Here is a 25,481-nt window from a genome sequence, read left to right as displayed (position 1 = left end):
AGATGAAATTTCTTGTGTCATCTATGGATTGGTGGAGAAAAAGATTGGTGGAGAATGGACTACCCTTGCATTTTTCTCCACCTAAATTGGTGGAGAAAAAAAATGATGATGTCATCGGTCACATGGTGCAGCCGCCATATTTGATTTAACACAAAAGCCTTAAAAACACAAAAAACATCCTGGCGAGGGTCTGCAATCTCCGATTGCTCTTTCTTGTTTTCTAGTGTTCTTTGTGTTCTGTTCTAGGAGTTTTAACTTTATACACAAAAAGTAGATGCACAATAAGATTGAAACCATTTGAGAGCAGTCCCAGAGATACCTAACACGATTGAAGATGAGCAACTGATATTGAACGTCAACAGTGTCAAAATCAACCGATAGGTTCAGAAATATTGAGATTGTGGCTCATCCTGGTTGTCTCTATACAGAATAGATTTGTTTGTGACCTTCACGAGGGTTGTCTTGATGTTACGCAAGCGATCGATTGAATCAAGACCGGAAGGTCTCTAAAGATTCAGATATTTAATAAAAGGATTCGGTGAAAGCATGACCAAAATCATACACACATCAGAAGGTTGTTTATTGTATCACATCACATATTGTGTCATGAGGATAATAAAACAAATAAATAATGAAATGATCAATTAAAAGCATTCAATGGTGGACACTTTCCTCTTTCAAGGATGTGATGGCACAATGGACAATTTGTGTCCATATTTAGTCTGTTCCTTATAATCAAGGGAGAGTAAATCTCGGATAAATATATTCCCCATAATATTTAACCTTTGCTTTGTTTTTCCAAACATTTTCCTTCATTAAATTGTTGTTGTATAGCCCTGGACAGTTCTCTTGAACAGGCCCGCGGCACCGAGACAGCCAATCGATCTCGCAGAAGCGACCTAGAGAACTCCCACATCCAGGATGGTGTACCCCTGCCTTCACAAAGTCAGGGGACACGACAGTTAGGGAGAGAGAGTTAGAGAGAGCGAGAGAGGGAGAAAGAAAGAAAGAGAGAGCGAGAGAGGGAGAAAGAAAGAAAGAGAAAGGGAGAGAGGGAGAAAGAAAGAAAGAGAGCGAGAGAGGGAGAAAGAAAGAAAGAGAGCGAGAGAGGGAGAAAGAAAGAAAGAGAGAGCGAGAGAGAGAGAAAGAAAGAAAGAGAGCGAGGGAGGGAGAAAGAAAGAAAGAAAGAGAGAGCGAGGGAGGGAGAAAGAAAGAAAGAGAGAGGGAGAAAGAAAGAAAGAGAGGGAGAAAGAAAGAGGGCGAGAGAGGGAGAAAGAAAGAGAGTGAGAGAGGGAGAAAGAAAGAGAGAGAGCGAGAGAGGGAGAAAGAAAGAAAGAGAGAGAGCGAGACAGACAAGAGGTAAAGAACTGGTCCATGGGGACCGATCTGCACTCTGACCGTGACCACGCTGCCCTGACAAATCCGGACAGCAGGGAAGAATGGGGAAGATTTGGCCCCCAACTTGCCTTAGGGGGTACAACCACCACGAAGAGGCGTCCCCCATAGTTGTCATGAAATAGTTGATAAGAATGGTGTTGTCTCAATCTGTCTACATGTCGGCCGGTTCCAATATCCGTAAGTGGACTTAGTAAGATGGAACGAGATTCACGCAAGGGTTGTCCAAGGTATCCATCTTCACTCAGTATTTGAGTCGAGGTCCAACTTGTGAAGTGGAGGAGCATTTTCAGATGTTTAATTATTAAATTACGTGATGTTTTTTCAGAGTACCTCACTCAACACGGTATGACCGTGTTTTCAGTGGTTACAGCAATCCATATGTGGAAACGAAGACCCAGAGGCAGGGAGGTGCTGCTTCCAGCAGGTGGAAGAGCTAGTTCAAGCCTCTCATGCAGGTTTTACATGTGGTTGGCACACGTGCGCTACCACAGCGCTGCGAAAGCTCTCTGCAACACCTGGGTGGGCAGAGCGTTGCCAAAAACGCTCAACCCACAGAGTCAGGAAGCCTTGAACACGACTATGTGCCCACCGGTTAAAAGACCTGAAAGACCAAGGACCCAAAATATCCCAAGAACTCAGAAGACCTAAAAGACCCCATGGATCCAAAAGATCCAAATGACCCCGAGGATCCGAATGACCCAAGAACCCAGAAGAGCCCAAGCACTCTGAAGACTCAAAATACCCCAAATACCCTGAAAGACCCAATAGGCCCCAAAAGATTCCGAGGATCCAAAAGGACCCAAAATACTGAAAAGGCCCCAAAGGCCCAATATCCCCAAAGACTCAAAAGACCCCAAGACCCTTAAAGATCCAAAAGACCACAAAAACCCAAAAGACCCCGAAGATGAAAAATTCCCAAAAAGACCCATGAAGACCCAAAATACCCAAAATTCCCCAAAGACCCTTAAAGACCATGAAGACCCAAAATACCCCAAAGACTCCTAAATACCCCAAAGACCCAAATGACACAAAATATCCCAAGGACCTAAAAGAAGAGAAATTATGTCTCTTACATTGGAATTGTAGACGGTGGTTTGCAAACTGAGCCTCAAGGGTGGTGTACAGAAGCGTTTTTCTCACGGTCGTCTCTCCAACTCAGAATCCCACGAGATATGCGGAAAGGATGACCCAAAACCAATTATCTTCTTTTTGATTCGTATATAAACATCATTAAAAGTAAATAATGACCTCGGCTAAAGGTCAAACGACGTGAGTTTAATCTCCACAGGAGAGAATTCCACATAGCTATTTGGGCGGTGTATAAGCCAACAGATCGCTGTCTCCATCGATCTTGCCAAGGCCGTAACACCTATTGGCTCAAAATCCTTTTAACTGTTGACTTGGTAGTTTTTACAATGAAGGAAACATTAACAATGTTGTTAAAAGTTTATTTTGTGATTGTTGTTATGTTGTTATGTTGTTTGGAATTAAAAAAGAGATATCGAGTTCAACTCAAGTAAATGACGACATGTGTGATGGTTTCTACCTTCTAAACGTGAACTTCGCGGATCGCCATATGCAGATTCGCCACGGACCCACGATCGATGTTTCTATATGTGAACGTACCCGTTTGTTTGCGAACAGGTACGTTTTTCATGGACGTCCTTCACGAACTTGCTGTCCACGTTTGACTTGCGACTGAGGGTGCTGCAGGAATGTGGAATTTATTGGTTTCATGCTTTAGCATTCGCAGTATCTGCATTGCCTGTTTGCTTCTGGCCTCCCACCCGTGCGTAGCACGGGTATTTCTCTAGTATAACAAAATACAATGTTACAACCACTCATGAGGTAAATGAATACAAATTCCGTTCTAAGGTACAGATGAATCTGTCAGCGAGCAAGTGCGGATACAGAACACCTCTTATGGATGGAAACTCAAAATGACAATTGCATTGAAAAATTTATGAAACCTCCCACCCACCTTCGGACACTTGCTGGAACCCCCAAAGTTTCCACAGAAGGTTTGGCGGGGCTACCCCAAAATTGCAGGAGTACTTTGGGGATGGATGGACACTCCTGCTTTATTATATAGATACGAGAAATATCCGTGGATGAGAAGAGTCAGATCCGTACCATTTCCTGTTGGTACAGTTGAGCAGCAGTGGATGTAACACGCACACACACACACACACACACACACACACACACACACACACACACACACACACACACACACACACACACACACACACACACACACACACACACACACACACACACACACACACACACACACACACACACACACACACACACACACACACAATTTATTTTGTGGCCCCAGAACCAAAGGGTGTTAACAACAGGCATTTTAAGGCCATTCTCCCTGCAAGAGCGGGGGTTAGCCTTGCGGTCCCCATGACAATGTTCTCCATTTTGCCCTATTTTCTGCATCTCCCCTTGTTAACCCCCTTGCCCGCATTTCTTCTTCGACCATCTTTAGCCAAGTCTTTCTCGGTCTTCCCCGTCCTCAACTTCCTTCTACATTCATTTCCATCACTCTTTTCAACCAGTCACTTTCATCCTTCCTCAACACATGACCAAACCATCTCAACCTGTTTCTCTTCACAGCATCCATCACAGGCTCTATTCCCATCGTTTTTCGCAATTCATCATTTGTCTTCCTCTCTCCCAACGACACTCCACACATCCACCGAACCATTCACATTTCCACCCTTTCCAGCCTTCGTTGCTGCTCTACGTTCATTACCCATGTCTCACTCCCATAAATCATAACACTTCTCACACATGCAGCATACACCTTTCCCTTCAGCTTCAATGACACTCCCCTCCTCGTCAGCATGCCACTCAGTTCTCGAAACTTCTTCCATGCACATCTCACTCGAGCAACCGTTGCCGAGTCTGATCCACCTTCTCCATTCAGCATGTCTCCAAGGTAACAAAATGTTTTCACGCCTTCCAGCTTCACGCCATCTCCAAGATCCAACTCAACATTTCCTCCATCTGCAGTTCCCTCTGTGCACACCTTACACTTGAATGTAGCTGCCACACTGGTTAATGACCCTCTCAAACCACTACATTTTTGATGAACCCACTCAGCGCACATTGTACATTGAATGGAATTCACTCCGACACCCTTCCTGCACACAGCACACGGCCACTTCCCAGTTTTTTTCCACCTCACCACATGCTTTACCACTTGCCATCACCTTCGTTTTTCCGATATTCACCTTCAGACCTTTTGTCTCCATACACTCCTTCCACTTGTTCATCTTCTCCTTCAGTCCATCCATACTTTCTGCAATCAACACCAGATCATCTGCATACAACAATTCCCACGGTAAACCCTCCTTTACGTTCTGAGCCAGCACCTCCATCACAGCTACAAATAGTAGTGGACTTAGTACCGACCCCTGATGCACTCCCACCTTCACCTCAAACTCACCACTGTTCCCATCCTTCGTCCTTACAGCTGTGCGCGCTCTTTTGTACATTGCCATCACTACTCTGAAAAACCATTCCTCCACTCCTAACTTCCTCAATGCCCATGTCACTACTTCACGTGGAACCCTATCGAATGCTTTCTCCAGATCAACAAACCCAAGAAACAACTTCTTCCTCTTCTCCATATACTTCTCCTGCAACTGCCTCACAATAAAAAGCGTGTCTGTCGTTCCTCTTCCTGGCATAAATCCAAACTGCATTTCATCATTCTTCACTTTCTTCCTTATCCTCCTCTCCAACACCCTTTCCAATACCTTCATTCCATGCTCCAATAACTTTATCGCTCGATACGAGCCACAGTCCAGAGGGTCACCTTTCCCCTTGTATAGAGGGATGAGGGTACTCAGTTCCCAATCCACTGGAATGCGGCCTTCTTTCACCACAAGATTGCAGATCTCTGTCATTCTCTTCACACCCCAATTTCCCGCTGCCTTCAACATATCTCCCACAACTCCCGTCGGCCCTCCCGCTTTTCTACTCTTCATTGCTTTTATCGCTTCCTCAACTTCCTTCTCGGTTATCTTCTCTGCCGGTCCTAAAACTGGGTTACTCTCTATGTTGCCATCCCATTCATTCTCTGCATTCAACAGTATTTCCATATATCTCTTCCATCTTCCTTCAATTCCATCTGAGTCCACAACGATTTGTCCCACTTCATCCTTCAAGCAACTCACCCCCATCACATCACACCTCTCTTTCGCTCTCCGACCCTCTTCCGTTAAGAAGCACCCAAACCAGATATGGTGTTTCCCTTTGGGAAGTCTGCCTGAATGTAAATGTCGTGTATAATGTCCATTTGTTTGATGTGTAATTGGAGGGCAGTCAGTAAAATCTATTTTGAAATTATCTTCCATGAGCTTTTATTTCACATCTATAAAAGATAACGTGCGAGATGCGAACGCAGTGATGCATCAGAATAGATGTCGTAGCATGTTCCAATGGAGTTCACACCACACTAATGTTGTAATGTGTGCACATGAGTCATGAAATCTGTTTAATTACCAGGATGTTATATGTATGACACAGCAGGTGGAAAAGCAAAACTGGACAACTCAGCCCAGAAATCTTAATAATCCTATCTTTCATTAACTTCGCCAACGGAAGTGGATGGAAGTTATGTTTTCACCCCTGTCTGTTTGTCTGTCTGTGAACAGGATATCTCTAACGGTTGTGGATGACTTATGACAAAACTAGGTGCACAAGTTGGGAAAGTGACAAGAACAAGCTGATTAGATTTGGTTCATGTCAGAATCCAGATCTTACCTATCCGTGGGATACAAAACGTAAACTGTACAGCCTGGCAGAGGTATGCTCTCTACCGAGTGCCCTTATAGCTTTCTATCGAGTACTTGGACCTCACCGTCAGACGTGATCAGTTTTGAGCAAACCACGTTTCAAAACAAACCATCTCAGCACACTCACCTGTCGGCAAGTCATTTCATGTATCCCATTTCATTGCTCTTCTGTCTGTATTCACACTGATCTGCTATTCCATGTTTTTATACCTCGGCCAACAAAGTCACTGGAGGCATTATGTTTTTGGGTTGTCCGTCCGTCCGAACGGGCTAAACCTCGTTTTTCTCAGCAACCATATGTCCGATCGAGACGAAACTTTCAGGGTAGGAGTGACACCCATGCAGAATGTTTTTTATGATAATTGTGACGTCATATGTCACGTGGTATGGCATCCATCTTGGATTAAAAGCAAATAAAAAAATTATTTCTCAGAAACCGCTGAATGGAAAATTTTGAAACTTGGTACATTGTCAAGTACTCCCAATGGGGAACAAAAGCATGATAATGATATCATAGGTGAAGTGGTATACCAGCCAAAAAATTTCCCACACCCACTTCCCATGCCTCCTCCCCCCCACTCCCTCTCCCTCCCACAGATCTCCCGATGTCCCTGTTCTCTGCTGTTGTAGTTGTGTGCTTCCCTCACCCCATCTCGTCTCCCTTTATTGTATGTTTTGTGTGTCCGTTTTTTTTTGTATTTAATGTTAGCTCTTACATGAACCTCGATGTTGTATTCCCCCCCCCCCCCCTGCCCCCCCCCCCCAAAAAAAAACAAACAAAAAAACGTTTTCATCGAATTCCTTATCCTAAAAATCTGAAATTGCATGCACATGATCTATGACCCATTTGTATTGAAATATTACATTTAGGGCATCATAGGTCACATGGTTTGGCAGCCATTTTGCATTGAAGGACGATATTAAATAATTATATTTCTCAAACTGCTCACCCTATCGGTGCTAAATTTTACAAATATAATCTAACAGCACTGTTGCATATAGTTTGAAAATGATGTCATAGGTCACGTGGTTTGGCAGCCATCTTGGATAGAAAAACGAACCTTATCCAATCAACACGAAACTTCACAAACGTGCTCCCCTACCCATACATATGCCGAGTGATGGCATCTACCCATTGTGGGACTATGCGGAGGCATGTTAGCGACACAGTCGCATTGTTCTAGTTTCTTTACAGGTCATGTTTACTCCCGCCAGGGAGTAATGCATTCACTTGTGTCCGTGTGTGTGTGTGTGTGTGTGTGTGTGTGTGTGTGTGTTCGTGAACAAGATATCTGGAAAAGTTCTGAACGGATTTGGATGAAAGTTGATGAAAGATGATTGCCCTTGGGATAAAGAAGAATTGATTAGTTTTGGGTGAAGCTCAGGATATTATTCCCGATCCAGGAATTTTTTGAAGGATTTTTTTACCATTGGAAGATAGGGCTCATTTTTTTAAAACATTATCTTCTATATTTAACATTGTGATATGAAAATGGTTTTCATATTTGTTGTAAATGTAGTTTAAACTCGTGGTTATGCATTAGAGCGGTGTATTTTTTTTAGCAGCGTCGTCTTCAATGTTCATTTTTTTTTTTCTTTCTAATAAAGACATATTCTGTCATTTTAAAACCACCAACGTGTGTATTATGTTTCCCATTTGAGGATATTATTCCCGATGCAGGAATTAATTTTGGAAATTTTTTTGGGAAAGATTTTTTCTGTTTTCCTGCATTAAAGCTTTTATTCTTATTCTTAAATGACGTTTTTCTCCTCTAATTCCGAGATATTTCAAAATAAATTCTCTGACAGTTTATAGGGCTTACTTTCTTTTTCATTTATTGTTTTGGGGAGGGGATGTTAAACAAAATGTATTATTCCAACTAAACCCACTGCGGGAGTATGCGCTCTACTGAGTGGCGTTCTCGTTGTATCTGTTGCCTGTTAGCTGTCCAGTTGGTCTATTCAGCGTCGGTGTAAACCCCCTCATCCTGTTGTTTCTTTCAAGCCTCCATGAGCCTAAACTGTGTATTTAAATCTTTTCTTAGAATCCCCCAGCTAAGTCTTAATTGAAACTTGTGAGTGGCTTGTTCCTCAACTTGGGAATAATTTGAATCCAAGTCAAAGTTTGATTTTTTTTTTCAATCCTCCGATTATCCAACTCCAGACCTCCATTACTAGTACCAGGCAACCAATCCATTTGCTTATAAGTTTAATTTCCACCGAAAAAGTTTGAACAGGTGCAATACCCAAAACAAGATAGAAACTAGAACGACACTCTTCGACGTCACGACAACCAATATGCCTCCGCCCACATTATTACATCATTATAATACCTATACCAAGTTTGATTTAAATCCCTTCAGCTGTTCTCAAGTTATCACATTTTTACCTGACATGACCTCTGACCTTTGACCTCTTGATGCCATAATCCAATCAGTTCATCTTTGCATCATAAATATGAGTACTTACACCAAGTTTGTTAAAAATCCCATCACTGGTTCACGAGTTGGTGCGGCACCATAATTCTTACTTAGCATGACCTCTGACCATTTGACCCCAAAATCGAATCAGTTCATCTTTTCATCATTATACATACCTGTAGAAAGTTTGACATAGATTCCTTCAGCCGTTCTTAAGTTATCACGCTAACAAAATAATTGTAACTTAACATGACCTCTGGTCTTTGACATCTTGACCCCAAAATCGAATCAGTTCATCTTTGCACCATAATACAGTAGATAACTATACCAAGTTTGATGAAAATCCAATGACTGGCTCACAAGTTAGCTCGGTAACAGAATTTTTTTACCTGATGGGACATCTGACATTTGACCTTTGACCTCTTGACCCCAAAATATAATCAGTTGATCTTTACATCATTATACATACATGTACCAAGGTTGAATTAGATCCCGACAGCCGTTCTCAAGTTATAAACCCATTACATAATTTGCCCTTTAACCTGTGACCTCTTGACCCCAAAATCTAATCAGTTCATCTTTACCTCATTATACATACCTGCACCAAGTTTGGCTAAGATCCCTTCAGCCGTTCTCAAGTTCTCACGGTAACAAAAACCTATGACGGACGGACGGACGGACGGACGGACAGACAACCCGAAAACATAATGCATTCGGCGACTTCGTCGCCGGAGGCATAAAAACCAGTATTTTCACGATTGCAAACATGTGATACTGTCGTGTGTTTAATATCAATGCATGATACCCAAGCGCAGGCCTTTTTAATGCTCTAATGTTGCATTCCTTCCTTTTCCTAACCAGACGAATCGAACCTGCATTTCTTCTCTCCAAGCTCATTTTTGGCCGAGGCACAGCTCGAGGGGGGAGAACTCGAGGAACACGGATTTTCACTTTCCTTTCCCACTTCAACTCAGCAATACCCCACAACCATCGGAGATCTTCACACTGCTCGAGACTCTGGAAGATGTCCTGCTGGGGATGCAAGCTGGTAATCAAAATCAATAGAACTGCTAAAGCAACCGGATATGTGCAAATATACACCTGGAGTGTGTACTTGCACGCAGGTTGTTGTCTTTGTCACAACAACCTGATGCGTGCAAATACACACCTGATGTATATGTATTGAGTCAGAGATTGAGATTTGTATTTTCTATACGTGCAGAGACACTCGTGGAAGTGCTACAAACATGTGTGAAGGTCAATAACAAAGCTATGATCCCAGAATAACACTGCCGTTTCTCCTATTGCACCTCCACACGATGCTTCCTGCTAAGGGAATACCAGAGCTCAGATTCCTGCGACTCCATCGGAGCCATGGCTACAGATACTTCTACATGTGACGGGGGTGGAGGCTCGGAGATGCCAGAGAGCCCAAAGAAGTACGATCGAGGCCTGCGCTTTATAAACAAGAGTGACGGGAAAAGCACAGAGAGACTGGTGAGTTGCTCGATTGATAAATCATGATATTCCAAGCGGATGTCACACTAGCCTGGCTATCAATATATCGGCCCAACTATAAACTGCTATCCTGTTGCTTCACATTCAGGGTGAGGCATCAATGTGCATGCCATCCCTCAAATGTATGTTCAACTGGACGTCCCTTCTAGCGTTAGTTGGTGGACAATGAAGATCCCACGGTGTACACGAAAAGTCAATGTGTTATCACTGCACGCTGAACAAATGACCAATTGACCAAACAAATGACCAACCAAACATGTGAGGACACCATCAGTCGAGTACCCTGTGTTGAAATGGCGACCCATCCAGGATTGTAACCCTTCACCAATAAAACTGCCTGGCAGCCTTATGCACTTCAAAGCATGATGAAGACTAGAACGGCACTCAGTAGAGAGCACACCTCCACCTGGTTGGCCATATCACTCAATGGTGAAGAATCACTTAAAAAATTATACTGGCTGTATCCGGACCCGGATCTTCACCAAAATCGAATCTATTTGTCATTGTCACACACACAACCTGTCCAACATGTTTCGTCCAAACCCATCCACAACTTTTGGAGATATCCTGCTATGTATCGGTTTTGGCCCTATCTCTCAATGGTGAAGAATCACTTAAAAATTTAAATAATTCTCATATCAGAATCCATTTTCAGATCTTCACCAAAATCTAATCTATTTGTCATTGTCAGACACCCAACCTGTCCAACAAGTTTCGTCGAAATCCATCCACAACTTTTTGAGATATCCTGATATGCATCGTTTTTGGCCCGATCTCCCAATGGTGAAGAATCACTTTAAAAATTCTAGTAGCCGGATCCGAATCCGGATCTTCACCAAAATCTAATCATTTCGTCCTAGTCACATCCGCTACATCTCTGCCAAATTTCGTCCGAATCCGTCCACAACCTGAGATATTTTGTTCACAAACGGACAGACAGGGGTGAAAACAACCTCCATCCACCTTTGGGGGCGGAAGTAGTAAACACCACCCCCACCAAAAAGTGTGGCCCTACTGAAAAAAGTACACTTATTCCATGGTAGTACAGTAGGGGTCCATTATAAGGAATAGTTTTGGTGAATAATCCAGTTTTAAAGAAAACAAGTCAGGAGACGACGATGGTTCACGAGCGAGCGGTATTCAATGACAAAGGACGGACTACTTTGAAATGGCCGTCCTTTGTGACCTTTAAAAGTCAAAACCGACATTGAAAATATATAAAGAGGAATGTATTATCTGTTATGAGACTAGTTAGCTACACAATACCGCAAATTTGGTTCGATTCCGACAACTTTGAAAATTTGACCTTTGTGACCTTGAAATGTCAAAACGAAGGTTACTGACCTTGAAATGAGATAGAAAATAAGGTATAATTAGTTATGAGGTTAGTTAGCTACACAATACCGAAAATTCGGTTTGATTCCGACAACTTTGAAAATTTGACCTTTGTGACCTTGAAATGTCAAAACGAAGGTTACTGACCTTGAAATGAGATAGAAAATAATGTATAATCAGTTATGAGGTTAGTTAGCTACACAATACCGAAAATTCGGTTTGATTCCGACAACTTTGAAAATTTGACCTTTGTGACCTTCAAAGGTCAAAGGTCGAAGATTCTGAAATTTGTTGGAAAACTTGTATTTCATGATGTATGTGATAATATAAGATCATGTACGACATTTCACCCCATCAGGAAGCGAACAATTGAATAAAACCATCAAAAATGGACTTTTCTAAATTTCGTGACCTTGTGACCTTGACCTTGGGGCGAAAATGAAAAATCGAGCTCCGTGGGGCTAGACACATGACATTGGCCTAATCAAATACCGAAACCCTTGTCAGATTCCACCAACTCCCTCGGAGAAGATGTAGCTTGAACTCGATTACCCCCTAAAAATACATCTTTTTCGGGCGTGGCTCCGCCCACAATGGGCGCAATACGCCCGCTCTAGGCAGGACACAACTAGATCATGATATCAACCTCCCACCCAAGTTTCATCAAGATCAGATGATATCATCGGGTAGTTATGCTGCGGACAGACAGACACACAGACAGACACATACACACCCATGACGAATATAGTGGTCACTCTGTTTGATAACTCGTGAACCAATACATTTCAACTCCATAAAATTAACTATACACTAAAAGCGAGGGGGTACAATACTTAAATGGGAGGCTGGAAGGAGGCAAGCCAGCCGAGGAAATTTCCGTTATTGGTCCAAAGGTTTTAATGGGAATGTGTTTTAATGAATGTTTCCCCCTGTACTGTCTTTCCCTCGTGGTCCCCCTGTACTGTGTTCCTGGATGTCTTTTTGTTGAATGTGTTTTAATGAATGTTTCCCCCTGTACTGTCTTTCCCTCGTGGTCCCCCTGTCTTTCCCTCGCGGTCCCCCTGTCTTTCCCTCGCGGTCCCCCTGTCTTTCCCTCGTGGTCCCCCTGTCTTTCCCTCGTGGTCCCCCTGTCTTTCCCTTGTGGTCCCCCTGTACTGTGTTCCTGGATGTCTTTTTGTTGAATGTGTTTTAATGAATGATTCCCCCTGTACTGTCTTTCCCTCGCGGTCCCCCTGTGCTGTGTTCCTGGATGTCTTTTTGTTGAATGTGTTTTAATGAATGTTTCCCCCTGTACTGTCTTTCCCTCGCGGTCCCCCTGTGCTGTGTTCCTGGATGTCTTTTTGTTGAATGTGTTTTAATGAATGTTTCCCCCCTGTACTGTCTTTCCCTCGCGGTCCCCCTGTACTGTGTTCCTGGATGTCTTTTTGTTGAATGTCTTTTAATGAATGTTTCCCCCTGTACTGTCTTTCCCTCGTGGTCCCCCTGTCTTTCCCTCACGGTCCCCCTGTACTGTGTTCCTGGATGTCTTTTTGTTGAATGTGTTTTAATGAATGATTCCCCCTGTACTGTCTTTCCCTCGTGGTCCCCCTGTGCTGTGTTCCTGGATGTCTTTTTGTTGAATGTGTTTTAATGAATGTTTCCCCCTGTACTGTCTTTCCCTCGCGGTCCCCCTGTGCTGTGTTCCTGGATGTCTTTTTGTTGAATGTGTTTTAATGAATGTTTCCCCCTGTACTGTCTTTCCCTCATGGTCCCCCTGTGCTGTGTTCCTGGATGTCTTTTTGTTGAATGTCTTTTAATGAATGTTTCCTCCTGTACTGTCTTTCCCTCGTGGTCCCCCTGTCTTTCCCTCACGGTCCCCCTGTACTGTGTTCCTGGATGTCTTTTTGTTGAATGTGTTTTAATGAATGATTCCCCCTGTACTGTCTTTCCCTCGTGGTCCCCCTGTGCTGTGTTCCTGGATGTCTTTTTGTTGAATGTGTTTTAATGAATGATTCCCCCTGTACTGTCTTTCCCTCGCGGTCCCCCTGTGCTGTGTTCCTGGATGTCTTTTTGTTGAATGTGTTTTAATGAATGTTTCCCCCTGTACTGTCTTTCCCTCGTGGTCCCCCTGTGCTGTCTTTCCCTCGTGGTTGTCAGCTCTTTCATGAGCCTCGATTCAGTATAAAAAAAGAAAGAAAAAAAAAAAAGAACATCCGTTCGTTATCATGAGATACCAATGTTGTACAATCTGTTCTTATTTTGATTTTTCTTTGTTGTTGCCAAAATAATGATGCAAAGCAATTATTCAGCCACTGGTTCGCAGATGGTCAACACAATCTAATCCCATTCATTCTTTTCCTTTAACAGATTCAAAGTGTGTCAGATTTTCCACGTCTCAAAATTGGACGGTTGTCCCCACTATACGTGCGATCCACCCGCTCCCTTCAGAATATCACCTCGTGTCAAGATTTCAGTCACAAAGACACTGCTTTTCTTGCTTCCACCACCAGCCAAACAGAGGAGGAAATGCCTTTTGAAGAGTCCAACACGACCGAAGTTGACATCGTCCAGTGTGATAGCAGTGAAAGTGTGAAGACCAGGGATGAGTCGGCAGCAGGTTTTGGGGCCAAAGCAGAACCTGGGCATAAAGTTGTGTGTAAAAAAGGTATAAGAGGGCAGAAATCGAAATTAACTCGAATGTTTAAGAAAAAATACTTTAAAAGTGCTAATTTATGACCCAATAATTATTTTTCTTAAGCCAGAAGTTTTTGTTCAGCCACATACTATTCTTTGTCCACATTTCATAAAGGCAGCAGTAAAATCAAAACTAGGCAGAGAGATCCCTTCATGATACCATCAAATAATCAAAAAAAATAGGAGGAAAACAATGCACACACACACCTGAATTGTTAATAATTACCACCAAGAAACAGAAGCATGTCTGTTACAGTTTACATGGTTGGAATGTGGCAGAAGAACGCAGAAATGAACAATCAGTAAACACTGTTTTTATAAAATTTGTGATTCTTAAATGCAAGCATGACTCAAATGCTTCTTAAATATATACACGGCTTCGCAAATGCTTCTTAAATATACACACGGCTCCGCAAATGCTTCTTTATTGTAGGGATGGATCAAAAGTTTCTTTAATATGAGCATGGCTACAGTCCTTCTTCAATACGGCCAAAGCTCCAGTGCTTCTCCAATACAGACAAGGCTCCAGTGCTTTTTCAATACAAGCAGGGCTCCAGTGCTTTTTCAATACAAGCAGGGCTCCAGTGCTTCTTCAATACAAGCAGGGCTCCAGTGCTTCAATACAAGCAGGGCTCCAGTGCTTCTTCAATACAAGCAGGGCTCCAGTGCTTCTTCAATACAAGCAGGGCTCCAGTGCTTCTTCAATACAGACAACGCTCCAGTGCTTCTTCAATACGGACATGACTTCAGTGCTTCTTTAATATTAGCATGGCTCCAAAGATAATTTAATATTGGCAGGGCTCCAGTGCTTCTTTAATACGGGCACGGCTCCAGTGCTTCTTTAATATGGGCACGGCTCCAGTGCTTCTTTAATATTAGCATGGCTCCAAAGATTATTTAATATGGGCAGGGCTCCAAAGCTTGCTTAATGTAGGCATGGCTCCATTGCTTCTTTAATGTGAGCAGGGCTTCAGTGCTTCTTTATTGCATGTATAGCTCCTGAAGTGCTTCTTCAATGGGGGGTTTGGGGAGGTACATATCCTCAAATGCTTATTTTATGCAGAAATGGCTCCAATGCTTCTTTAATGTGGGCACATCGCCAATATTTTTCATGTAGTCACGACTCAAGTGCTTCTTTTATGTTGCAAGGGTTCCAGTATTCCAATCCAATCAGAGAATGTGGTTTTTTTCCCTTTCTTGATCCACAAAACAAATTAACAAAGACCTACCTCTGTAACAAGATCGGTCTTCAAATGGCAAATAATTGGTCTGACATCACAGTCGTTGCTTCTCCGTGCATGACACACTTTAATGTGTATTAATAGTTTTTAACGGATAATGCATCAACAACAGAGATGTTGTCCATTTTCCGAATTTGAAGGTATTCGTTTTTCTCACGGGTCTCTCTCACACAATTGCCTTTTAGTCAGGGCCCTTAGGGATATTTTGGTTCAAATTCTTCTAAAAGCATCAAATTTGGCGCAGATGTTGCCCATGCCATACTCTTTCGATTTCTGACGGGCGCCAAGGGCGGTATGATCCGGGGACCATACCGGTCCATCCCACCATGTCACCTGACCTATGACGTCATAATTAGGATATGCATCCAATCACATGGCGTACTATAAGTGGTCAAAGTTTAAAATGAATCGATCGAATAATGAAGGCAGGGATCCATTTTTAAGGTTTGCATAAAATCCAATATGGTCGCCAGGTCACATGACCTATGACGTCATATTTATGACATGTATACAATCATGTATACATGAACCCGGATCATGATCGCACAAAAATTAAACACAAGGATATGGCATACAGTTCATAAAACATCAAAATCCGTACCTTTGTAATTAGACTGATGAACTGCATATGCCTGAAAATTAGGAAATAGACATGTAAATATTTCCTCTAATTGTCAAAAATAAGGTCAGAGTTCGATTACCCAACCCAGAAACATAAAATGGTGAACCTCGCGTAAATCTTGACAAAAAACTCAAAAACCGACATGTTTGACTCAAAAATGACCTTTAAGATGACCTTGAGGGTTGACCTTGACCTCGAATCATCAAAATAACATCATAATTGGATTCCTCGACGTCGAAAACCCCTGATAAGTGGTATCATACACGATTCCAACCCTTTTGGTTATTTAACTGATTTTCCTCTAATCCGGGTGGCGGCCATTTAGTATTTCGCCAATATGGGGCCCCCCGGGGGAGGGGGGGGGCGCCCGTCTTGGCGCCCGTCAAAAATCGAAAGAGTATGGCATGGGCAACATCTGGGCCAAATTTGGTGCTTTTGGAAGAATTTGAACCAAACGGCCCCAAAATATCCCTAAGGGCCCTGACTATTTATGAACAAATTACTTCATAATTTATATTTCTCCTTTTACAAGTTTCACATATTTCCTGCGAAAGATAAATAACTGTTCAGGCACGTGCAAAACACTTCCGTTTGTTCTCGGGTTACATCCACTTATTTATGGCCACAAATTTATCAATCAGACCGAACAATATAATTATAGTGGTGGCCAATTGGTACAAATACTGGACTCAACTTCCACAGGTTGTGGGTTCATATTTAGCTCAAGGTCGCACCATGAAGGATTTGGATTGTCAGCTTCTAGAAACTGAACTCGTTTCAGTTAGTCCGGCAGATATGTGAAGAATTGTGGTAGAATTGTGCCTTTGATGATACAAGCATGAAACTTGGCACACAGTTAGGGCATACCCTTACAGTGAAATTTGGATGTAGGGGCATTCCAGATTTCTCCTTGGCCCAAAATGGCGGCCATTTTACAAAATGGCGGCTAAGAAGGACATATTTACCTATTATTTCAGACTTGTCATTTGTGCTGCTATTGAAACACAATGTAATGAGCATATTATAAATTGTCATGTACATGCTATGCAATACCTTCATACTGGGTTCAAAATTGGAATCTACGGTGGCCTATAAGGGGCAGAACAAATGGTTTACCATTGCAATAGACAGGACTGGTCTAGCGGTTTAATTATTTAACTTTGCATGACTATCTGATTTCTCCTGGGTGTAATTTTGGTTCAATACCTTTATATGAACAACTTTGATGTAGCTTTATGAACTTTCCTATCATAGACTAGGTGACTATAAGGAACAATGCAAGGCTAGTGAAAAGTTACGAAAGCGAATTACTATATTTATGATAATAATGTATGTATTTCTTTTTCAGATGATAACTCGACTGCACTGCACCTTCGCTCATTGACTGTAGTAGCTACCTAGATTTGGTTCCCAATTTGTATATTTTGATTGGATGGTGGTGGTGGATAATGCTTAATTGACAATGGCCAACAAAAATTTCAAGCTATTAGACCCCCAAAGCCCTAGTACATCTGGAACAAACATGCCTTATCTGACAGATTGGGAGAAGTGTGTGTTATGTCAGGAGGTCACCGATGAGGCCCTTGCCTGTCCAGCTGATTCCAAGCGAACCACAGGGTCCGGATACCAAACTCTTGCAGATTATCTCCTCACCTTCAGCCAGATGGGCTGCCTGCCAAAATCTCTAGAACTGTCCCGCCTGGACGATGGTGAAGGTATCCAGTCAACCTTCCAGAGCCACAAGGCTAAGTGGCATGATTCATGCAGACTGAAATACAACAAAACTGAACTGCATCGGGCACAAAAAAGAGAAACGTCTAGTGAAGAAACCGCAAGTGTCTCAAGAAAGTACACCCGTCACAGAGTACATGTAGACCACACACAGCCACAGCCTGAAAAGTGTTTCTTTTGTGACAAACCAGCGGGTACTAATTCTCTGCGAAAAGCTTCCACCTTCGACCTCGATAAACATGTCAGGACAGCTGCCCTGAAACTAGGAGATCAGGCACTTCTTGCTAAACTGAGTGCAGGTGACCTTATAGCACAAGATGCACAGTACCACGTGAAGTGTCTGGTGTCACTTTATAACAAAGCAAGGGCCACAAGCACAACACTGAATGAACAAGATGATATCAATCACGGTATAGCACTTGGAGAGCTAGTGTCCTACATCGATGATGCCCGCACAGATGCTCTTGTGACACCAGTGTTCAAGCTGGTAGACCTAGCAAGACTATACACCACCAGGCTGGAACAGCTTGGAACAGTCTTGACCAGGCGTGTCCACTCCACCAAACTCAAAGATCGAATCATGACATATTTTCCAGACCTAGAGGAGCACATGTCTGGTCGAGATATTCTGCTTGCTTTCAACCAGGATGTTGGCTCAGCCCTTCAGAAGGCATGTGATCACGACACTGACAGTGATGGAGTTTGTCTTGCTAGAGCCGCAAATATAGTTCGTAGAGACATGTTGAAAATGAACTCAACATTTAGTGGTTCATTTGAAGCCCACTGCCAAGAACATTCGGTACCTAATTCGCTTGTATCACTAGTTTCTATGATCTTGAATGGTCCTAACATCCAAGAGCAGTCAAGCCACTCGTCGGTATCAACACCTACTCTCACAATCTCACAACTCCTTATGTTCAACAGTTACTCACGCCGCAGAGAGAGTAGCAGTACTACCACGTCCACGAGGCACAGTCACAATCGGGAGACTCCCCTGCCTGTGTACCTGGGCACCCTTATCCACACAAAGACTCGAAAAAGAGACCTGGTTGATACTATGTTCAACCTGGGTCTCTCGATCTCCTATGACAGGGTGCTTAGCATCTCCACGGACTTGGGGAACAGAATCTGCCGTTTCTTCCAAAATGAGGGTACAGTTTGCCCCCCTGAGCTAAAAAGTGACCTCTTCACAACTGGGGCAGTGGATAACATTGATCATAACCCCAGTTCAACAAGTGCCCACGACTCCTTCCATGGCACTGGCATTTCACTTTTCCAGCACCCAAATAGCGATAGCCGTGGAGTTCAACGGGTAAACCCAGATGACACATCAACAACAGATGCACACCTGCCACAGTCATACACCATCGTACCTCCTGTTGTTCTGGGTAAATGTGACCCACCTGTACCCAAGCTAGCGGGTCCCAACAAAAGCAACTGCCAACTCATCCCTGAAGCAATGCAGATTGAGTACAGGTAACTGATTATTGTGTTTGAACTGTGGACAGTTATATGTGTACCTAAATAACCAAGACTTGTTAACTTGTGTGGACTTGTTTGTTCTTAATTGTGTTCATTATCTAGCATTTTGACAGGTGGCTGGAGCAGATGGAGAAGACAGTGCTATCTGACACACCACTTAAGGGAGACGAGACAGTATCATGGGCTGGATACCATGCCAGCAAGCAGTCTATTCCAGAAGAACCAGAGTGTAGTGTGGCCTTAACTTCATTGCTGCCTCTCTTCTATGACCAGGCAAAATCTGTGGCAATGATTCGTCACTCCATGGATGTCATCAAGAAAGCAATCGATATTCTGAATCCAGGTCAGATCCCTGTAATCACACTTGATCAGCCACTGTACACACTTGCCAAACAGATCCAATGGAGATGGGCAGAAACACACGGAGAAGATCACTTCGTCATGGTCTTTGGTGGACTCCATATTGAGATGGCAGCATGGAAAACCCTCGGTGACCTTCTGGATAGCAGTGGGTGGACAGGCGTTCTGATGCTTGCAGGGGTTGCTACAAGTGGTACTGCTGATTCCTTCCTGAAAGTGACCCATGTGACACGCACACGACGAGCACACCAAGTCACAGCCAGTACTCTCTATCTTCTCCTGAAGGAAGCCTACAGCCAGTACACCAGTGGACTAGATGAGGGACAGGATACGATACCACTAGATGACTGGTGCGGTGAACAAGCCAATGCAAGTCCACAGTTTCAGTTCTGGTTCCTAATTATGCAGCTAGAACTGGCAGTCCTGATCTATGTGAGATCCGTCCGTGAAGGAAACTTCCAACTGTACACTGATGCTCTGACCAAGCTTGTACCATGGTTCTTCGCCTTGGGACATACAAACTATGCCAGGTGGATCCCAGTTCACTTGCGCGACATGGTGACACTTGCAACAAAGCATCCAACTGTATACGCACAGTTTCTGGCAGGAAACTTCACCATGAAGAAGACTACACGTGCATTCTCTGCCATAGCCTTAGACCAGGCACACGAGCAAAATAATGCATTGGTGAAAGGTGATGGAGGGGCTGTAGGTCTTACGGAGAATGCTGCAGCTTTGCGCCGATGGATGGTGTCTGGTCCAGAGATGGCCAAACTGATCTATAAGTTCGAGGCCACAACAGAAAAAAGAATTAGGAAAACTGAACTAAAACACCATGAACAGACAAAGCACACGCAGGTAGCCTTTGCTCGAGATGTGAGAGCACTCACCCGTGTCATAGGAGAGATGGGGAACCCATTCTGTGACGACAGCAAAGATCTCTTGGTGCTAGACAGCAGAGACCTGGCAGACCCAGCAGTCATCAACACCCTTTACCAGATCGAGAAGCTGGGAAAAGAACAGTATGACACATATGTGAACGAGAGGCTTGTACATCAGACAAAGCCTATCACTGACCCAATAAAAAGAAACAATCTCCCTCTCTTCAGCCGACCCCCAGTCAGAGAGAAGTCAAGAACAGAGTTGAAGGTGGTATCTCTGAAGAATGACTGCGTTCTGTTCTCCAGGCTGTTTATTGCATCCCAGACACGGAATGGAGATCTTGATGAATTCTTTGCACATGAAAACCAAGCTTGTCCCCCTGCATTGTCACAAATGGGCAAAATCCGGCTTGGAACCAAGTCTGATCTGGTTGGGTGCTTAGAAGATCTGATCACCTCACGGGAAAATGATGATGTAAGCCCCCCTGTTGAAGTCATGATCCTGGATGGAGCAGCCATCGTGAACATGCTGGCACCTCGTAATGCGAAGACCTTCTCTGAGTATGCATCACTAGTATTCTTGCCATACATCACATCTCAGATACAAAATAAGAGCAGGGTTGATATTATCTGGGATGAATATTTCCCAGACAGTTTGAAAGCTGACACCAGGAAGACGAGGGGTAAAGGCACCAGGAGACGAGTTGAGCCATCTAGTTCCATCCCTCGAAACTGGCAGGCCTTCCTTCGCATAGACGAGAACAAGGTGGAGTTGTTTGACTTTCTAGCAACGAGGATAGCAAACATTGAGACTGACAAGCAAATCGTCACCACAAACCACAAAGAAGTTTTTTGTACACAGCCACGAGATGTTACTGGTCTTTCCCCGTGTAGTCACGAGGAGGCAGATACAAGGATACTACTCCATGTCCAAGATGCAGTCAGACAGGGCTATACCAAGGTGTCAATCCGCACAGTGGACACAGATGTTTTGATCCTTGCAGTGGCAGCAACTGGATATCTTGACATCGATGAACTCTGGGTTGCTTTTGGCACAGGGAAGAATTTCAGGCACTTGGCAGCTCACGAGATGGCTGTGGCACTGGGACCAAACAAGTGCCGAGGGTTGCCATTCTTCCACGCCTTCACTGGGTGTGACACCGTGTCCTGCTTCGGCGGAAGGGGGAAGAAAACAGCATGGGAAACATGGAAAGCCTATGATGAGGTCACCTCAGCTTTCTGCGCACTGGCTGCCACACCAACCATTTCAACTGCAAATGACAACATGGATCCACTGGAGCGTTTTGTTGTTCTGCTCTACGATCGAACAAGCAGCCAGGAACATGTTAACAATGCCCGCAAGCATCTCTTCACCCAGACTGGTAGATCAATAGAGGCTATCCCACCAACGCAAGAAGCCCTCAGACAACACATCAAGAGAGCTGCCTACCAAGCCGGCTTTTGTTGGGGCCAGATGATGATTTGCGCACCTGAGCTCCCATCGCCAAGTGAATGGGGTTGGAAACAGAGTAATAACGGCTGGGGGATATATTGGACAACCCTCACAGAGGCAACTGAGGCATGCCGACAATTGATTAGATGTGGATGCAAGAAGGGTTGCAGGAAACAGTGCAAGTGTGTTAAGGCCGCACTCCAGTGCTCAGCTCTGTGTCACTGTGCAGGGGAGTGCACACGATAGTATACAGGAGGAATAACACACCTGTTACATATACACAAACATGTGGAAGACTGTTTTGTAGACTGTTTTATAGTGAAAGTCACTTCCACAGCGTTAATGTGGCATTTTCACTTCATTTCCATTGTGTTTCTGGAGTTTGCTCAAAATAGCTCAAAAAGTAATTATTTTTGTAAAGAATAAGGACCAAATAAATGTTATGTGAGTTTGTTGACATTTAATTATGATCTTACAACCTGTTTACGTGAAAAAAACATCATAGGTGTGCTTGAGCAATAAGTAAATCTAGTTTTATAGACATCGGTACTGTGTATCTTATTATCCGTAAACGGCCATTTTTAAAATGGCCGCCATTTTGTCCCTAGGAAAAGATTTGAATGCCCCTATATCCAAAAATCTTCCTAGTAGTATGCTCTATCAGTGTTCAAAATTTCATGCTTGTATCACCAAAAGCACAATTTTTTCACATATCTGCTGGGCTAAGTAGAAAAGTGCTGCTATCGAATTGTTGGCAACAACCCAGTAAGCTCACTAATGCCCCTTAGGGAGAGTGGTATCTGCCCGACCCATACTATCTGATCTAAATGTCATTCCAGGCTGACCCTTCATTCCCTCCGGGTGGGTACTAAAATGTGAGCGAGGAAAAAGGCAGCTCTCCATCAAAACTTCCGCAAGTGAAAAATGCAACGCAACTTCTGCAACAGAATTTAATTTCTATTTTCATTTTTCCTTTAAATATTTTCCCAGCCAACTAATGTCAAGTATTATAAAGTGGGTCAGAAGATATCCGATTCCAAAAATGCTGAATAAAGACTGTAAATAAAGAAAGTAAAAAAAAAAAAAATTACGACCGTGATTCCTGAAAATCCATGGGCACGGCTTTTACATGGAACCAAATACAGTATGTCAAAGCAGCCCAAAAGTGATATCCAAATATTATTTAGCAATATGTCTTGCAGTCTTTGACATGGTCTACTTTATAACGAGATGGCCCTTTTTATAATGAGACCACCCAAAAACTATAATGAGGTGGACAAAACTTTTTTTCAATCATACACAATTTTCCCAAATGTATTTCCATAAAAATACATTTTGAGATATTTGCAAAAACGTAATATTTCAATAAGAATGCCACAAAGGCAGTAACTCACGTTCTCAATGCTTCGGCGAACGTAATGCTTGTCCGATCAGGTCCAAATAGCATTCCGGTACTAAGGGCTTCAGACTGAATACATCACTACACCTCCTGACAAGCTCGTAAAAATGATGGCATCAAAAAAATCATGTAAAGTAGTGGGGTGGATACTAGGTAATATGGGAATGAGCCTACGCGAACGCCAATCAAAGCAGGAACTTGCTGTCCGAAGCAGGAAATTTAAATTTCGTGGGGTAACGATTCGAGGTGTCCGAGGTTCGAAGGGGAAGTCGGCGGTTTGAACTCCAGGTTAGTCATATCAAAGACTTAGAAAATGGTATTTGCTGCTTCCTTGCTTGATGCTCATTATTTGAGATGATAGAGCACGGGTAAAGCCTGTAGGTTGGTAACCATGGCAATTTCTTCTTTAAATGCGTCACTTAGGGCGGAGAGACAAGTGACGCCCGACTGTACCCACAGTGCTCCAGGAAGTTACGTCACTTCTCCCAAGCTCAGTGGTCGTTTTTTAAAAGTCCGGTGTGTGGCATATATTCTTCTGCATGTGTGTTCGTGATTTGTTTCGCCAGTGTGAGTAGATGTGTGCGGCTAAAGAACACGCCTGTAGGTGCTGAGGGGCCTCGAAAGCAGTGGCGGTTGTTCGATTTATTACCACATTTTATTACCGAGGTTGTAATACACCCGCATTTGATTTGCAATGAACCTTGCATTTCCAGGCAACAAAGTAAGAATCGAGCAACAGGCAATCAGAATGAGGCTTTCAGGAACATTGTGAATGCACAGTTGAATACCACAGTACTCCTCGTTCCGTGCCTTCTTCATTTTTTCCTAAGCCACAAACCATGAGGCATTGTTGGCAGACTATTTTCTTTATGTCACGGTATTTCTACACTCGGTCACCTTGCCCAATGAAGGATTCACAAAATGCATTTTATGAACTCCTTTCTGAGAAAGCACATTTAATTTTTTTAAATCTGCCTGTAACGATGATTGTTCTTGGGGCATTTTGTGTGTTCCATGGTGGATTGATGAAACTTCTTGCTAATGTACCTGTGCATGGTATTGCTTTTATAGAATTGGTTTTAATGTCAGTCTTCAAATTGTAAGCTAGGTCATTGAGGTTTTCTGCTTTATTCCACTCTGAATCTTCCTTACGATTCTGAAATGTAATCACAAAACTGATCATTTTCTTCATTAAATTATTACTTTTCATCCTAAATGAACCTTTGTTTTCTTTCCCCGCCACCATACGGTGCCACCCTGAGACAATGAGGTCAGGTGCAACCTCTTTGCCATCTAGATGGGTAAACTAGGCTCTATCGGAGTGATCTCATTATCATGATCGAATGATCTCACTATCGGGCCAATGATGAAAGGAGATGGGAAGCAGAATGGAAGATGAAGAAAGGCCGAAACGATGGTGCAAGGGGTTTGGAGATGTCCGGTGGGTCTAGGGAAGGGCCACCAATTGGGCCAGTCAGAGGGAGTTGTGAAGGGTTTTGGCATAGCACACCCTACCAGGGACAGTGGTTCATTTGCCAACATCGCAGGGCAGCCAATCCTGATAGACCACATACTGCACCATTGAGCATGGCAAACAAAAGCCAACAAGCTGACCCCGGTCACCAGAACCAGGCAAACTAAGAGGTGCCGAGCACACAGGGGTCATGCTTGGCAGTAGTGGATGGACATGATCCCTCAATGCCATGACTAATAGTCAATTTTGACAAATTTCCCCAGTTAGTTAAAATTTCGGTGCAGAATTGAAGGCATGTGAGTTGATGCCATGGGAGTTGATGCCATGGGGGACACCAAGAGGGAGTGCTACCATTGTGAGCCCTGTGATCCTTGATTAAGGTGAACACGGCAGAAAGAAAATCCATCGACTAAAATATTATAGTTTGCAATTGGCAACTGGAGCAACAGCTCCAATCATTGGATGTTTTTCTATGACATTGGAATTGGGCAGTACCAAACATGAAGTAAATCATTTGGTAGCAGAGGGTTGCCACCCATACTTAATTGGATTGGATTTTTTAAAATCTTCCAGTGGCTGCCAGATCGATTTGGCAACTGCACAATGAGAGTAGCAATGTGGGGTTGAGCTGTCTGGGTTTGTCACCATCCCTCCGAGCACTGAGGCAGTTATCT

General features: G+C 43.4%; 1 protein-coding gene across 3 annotated transcripts in view; it reads left to right on the top strand.

Moving 5' to 3' along the window:
• Positions 1 to 24,549, top strand: part of LOC137421020 (stromal interaction molecule 2-like) — a 94,472-nt gene extending 69,923 nt beyond the window's left edge. The window contains exons 11-15 of one of the 3 annotated variants that reach the window (XM_078772016.1): positions 9,500 to 9,686; positions 9,973 to 10,135; positions 13,838 to 15,581; positions 16,504 to 16,811; positions 22,665 to 24,549. In XM_078772016.1, coding sequence (XP_078628142.1) covers positions 9,500 to 9,686; positions 9,973 to 10,135; positions 13,838 to 14,206 — 719 coding nt within the window. In that variant the 3' untranslated portion in view covers positions 14,207 to 15,581; positions 16,504 to 16,811; positions 22,665 to 24,549. Of the gene's footprint in view, positions 1 to 6,077; positions 6,842 to 9,499; positions 9,687 to 9,972; positions 10,136 to 13,837; positions 16,812 to 22,664 lie in introns of those variants that run through there. The other 2 variants (XM_078772015.1, XM_068106664.2) reach the window with 2 other exon arrangements.
• Positions 24,550 to 25,481: the final 932 nt, after the last annotated feature.

The sequence above is a fragment of the Myxine glutinosa genome, chromosome 2 (genome assembly GCF_964187855.1).
Source record: "Myxine glutinosa chromosome 2, kmMyxGlut1.1, whole genome shotgun sequence".
In the NCBI taxonomy this organism is placed as follows: Eukaryota; Metazoa; Chordata; class Myxini; order Myxiniformes; family Myxinidae; genus Myxine; species Myxine glutinosa.
The sequence above is the reverse complement of the archived record's forward strand: the minus strand, read 5'-3'. Positions and strand labels throughout refer to the sequence as shown.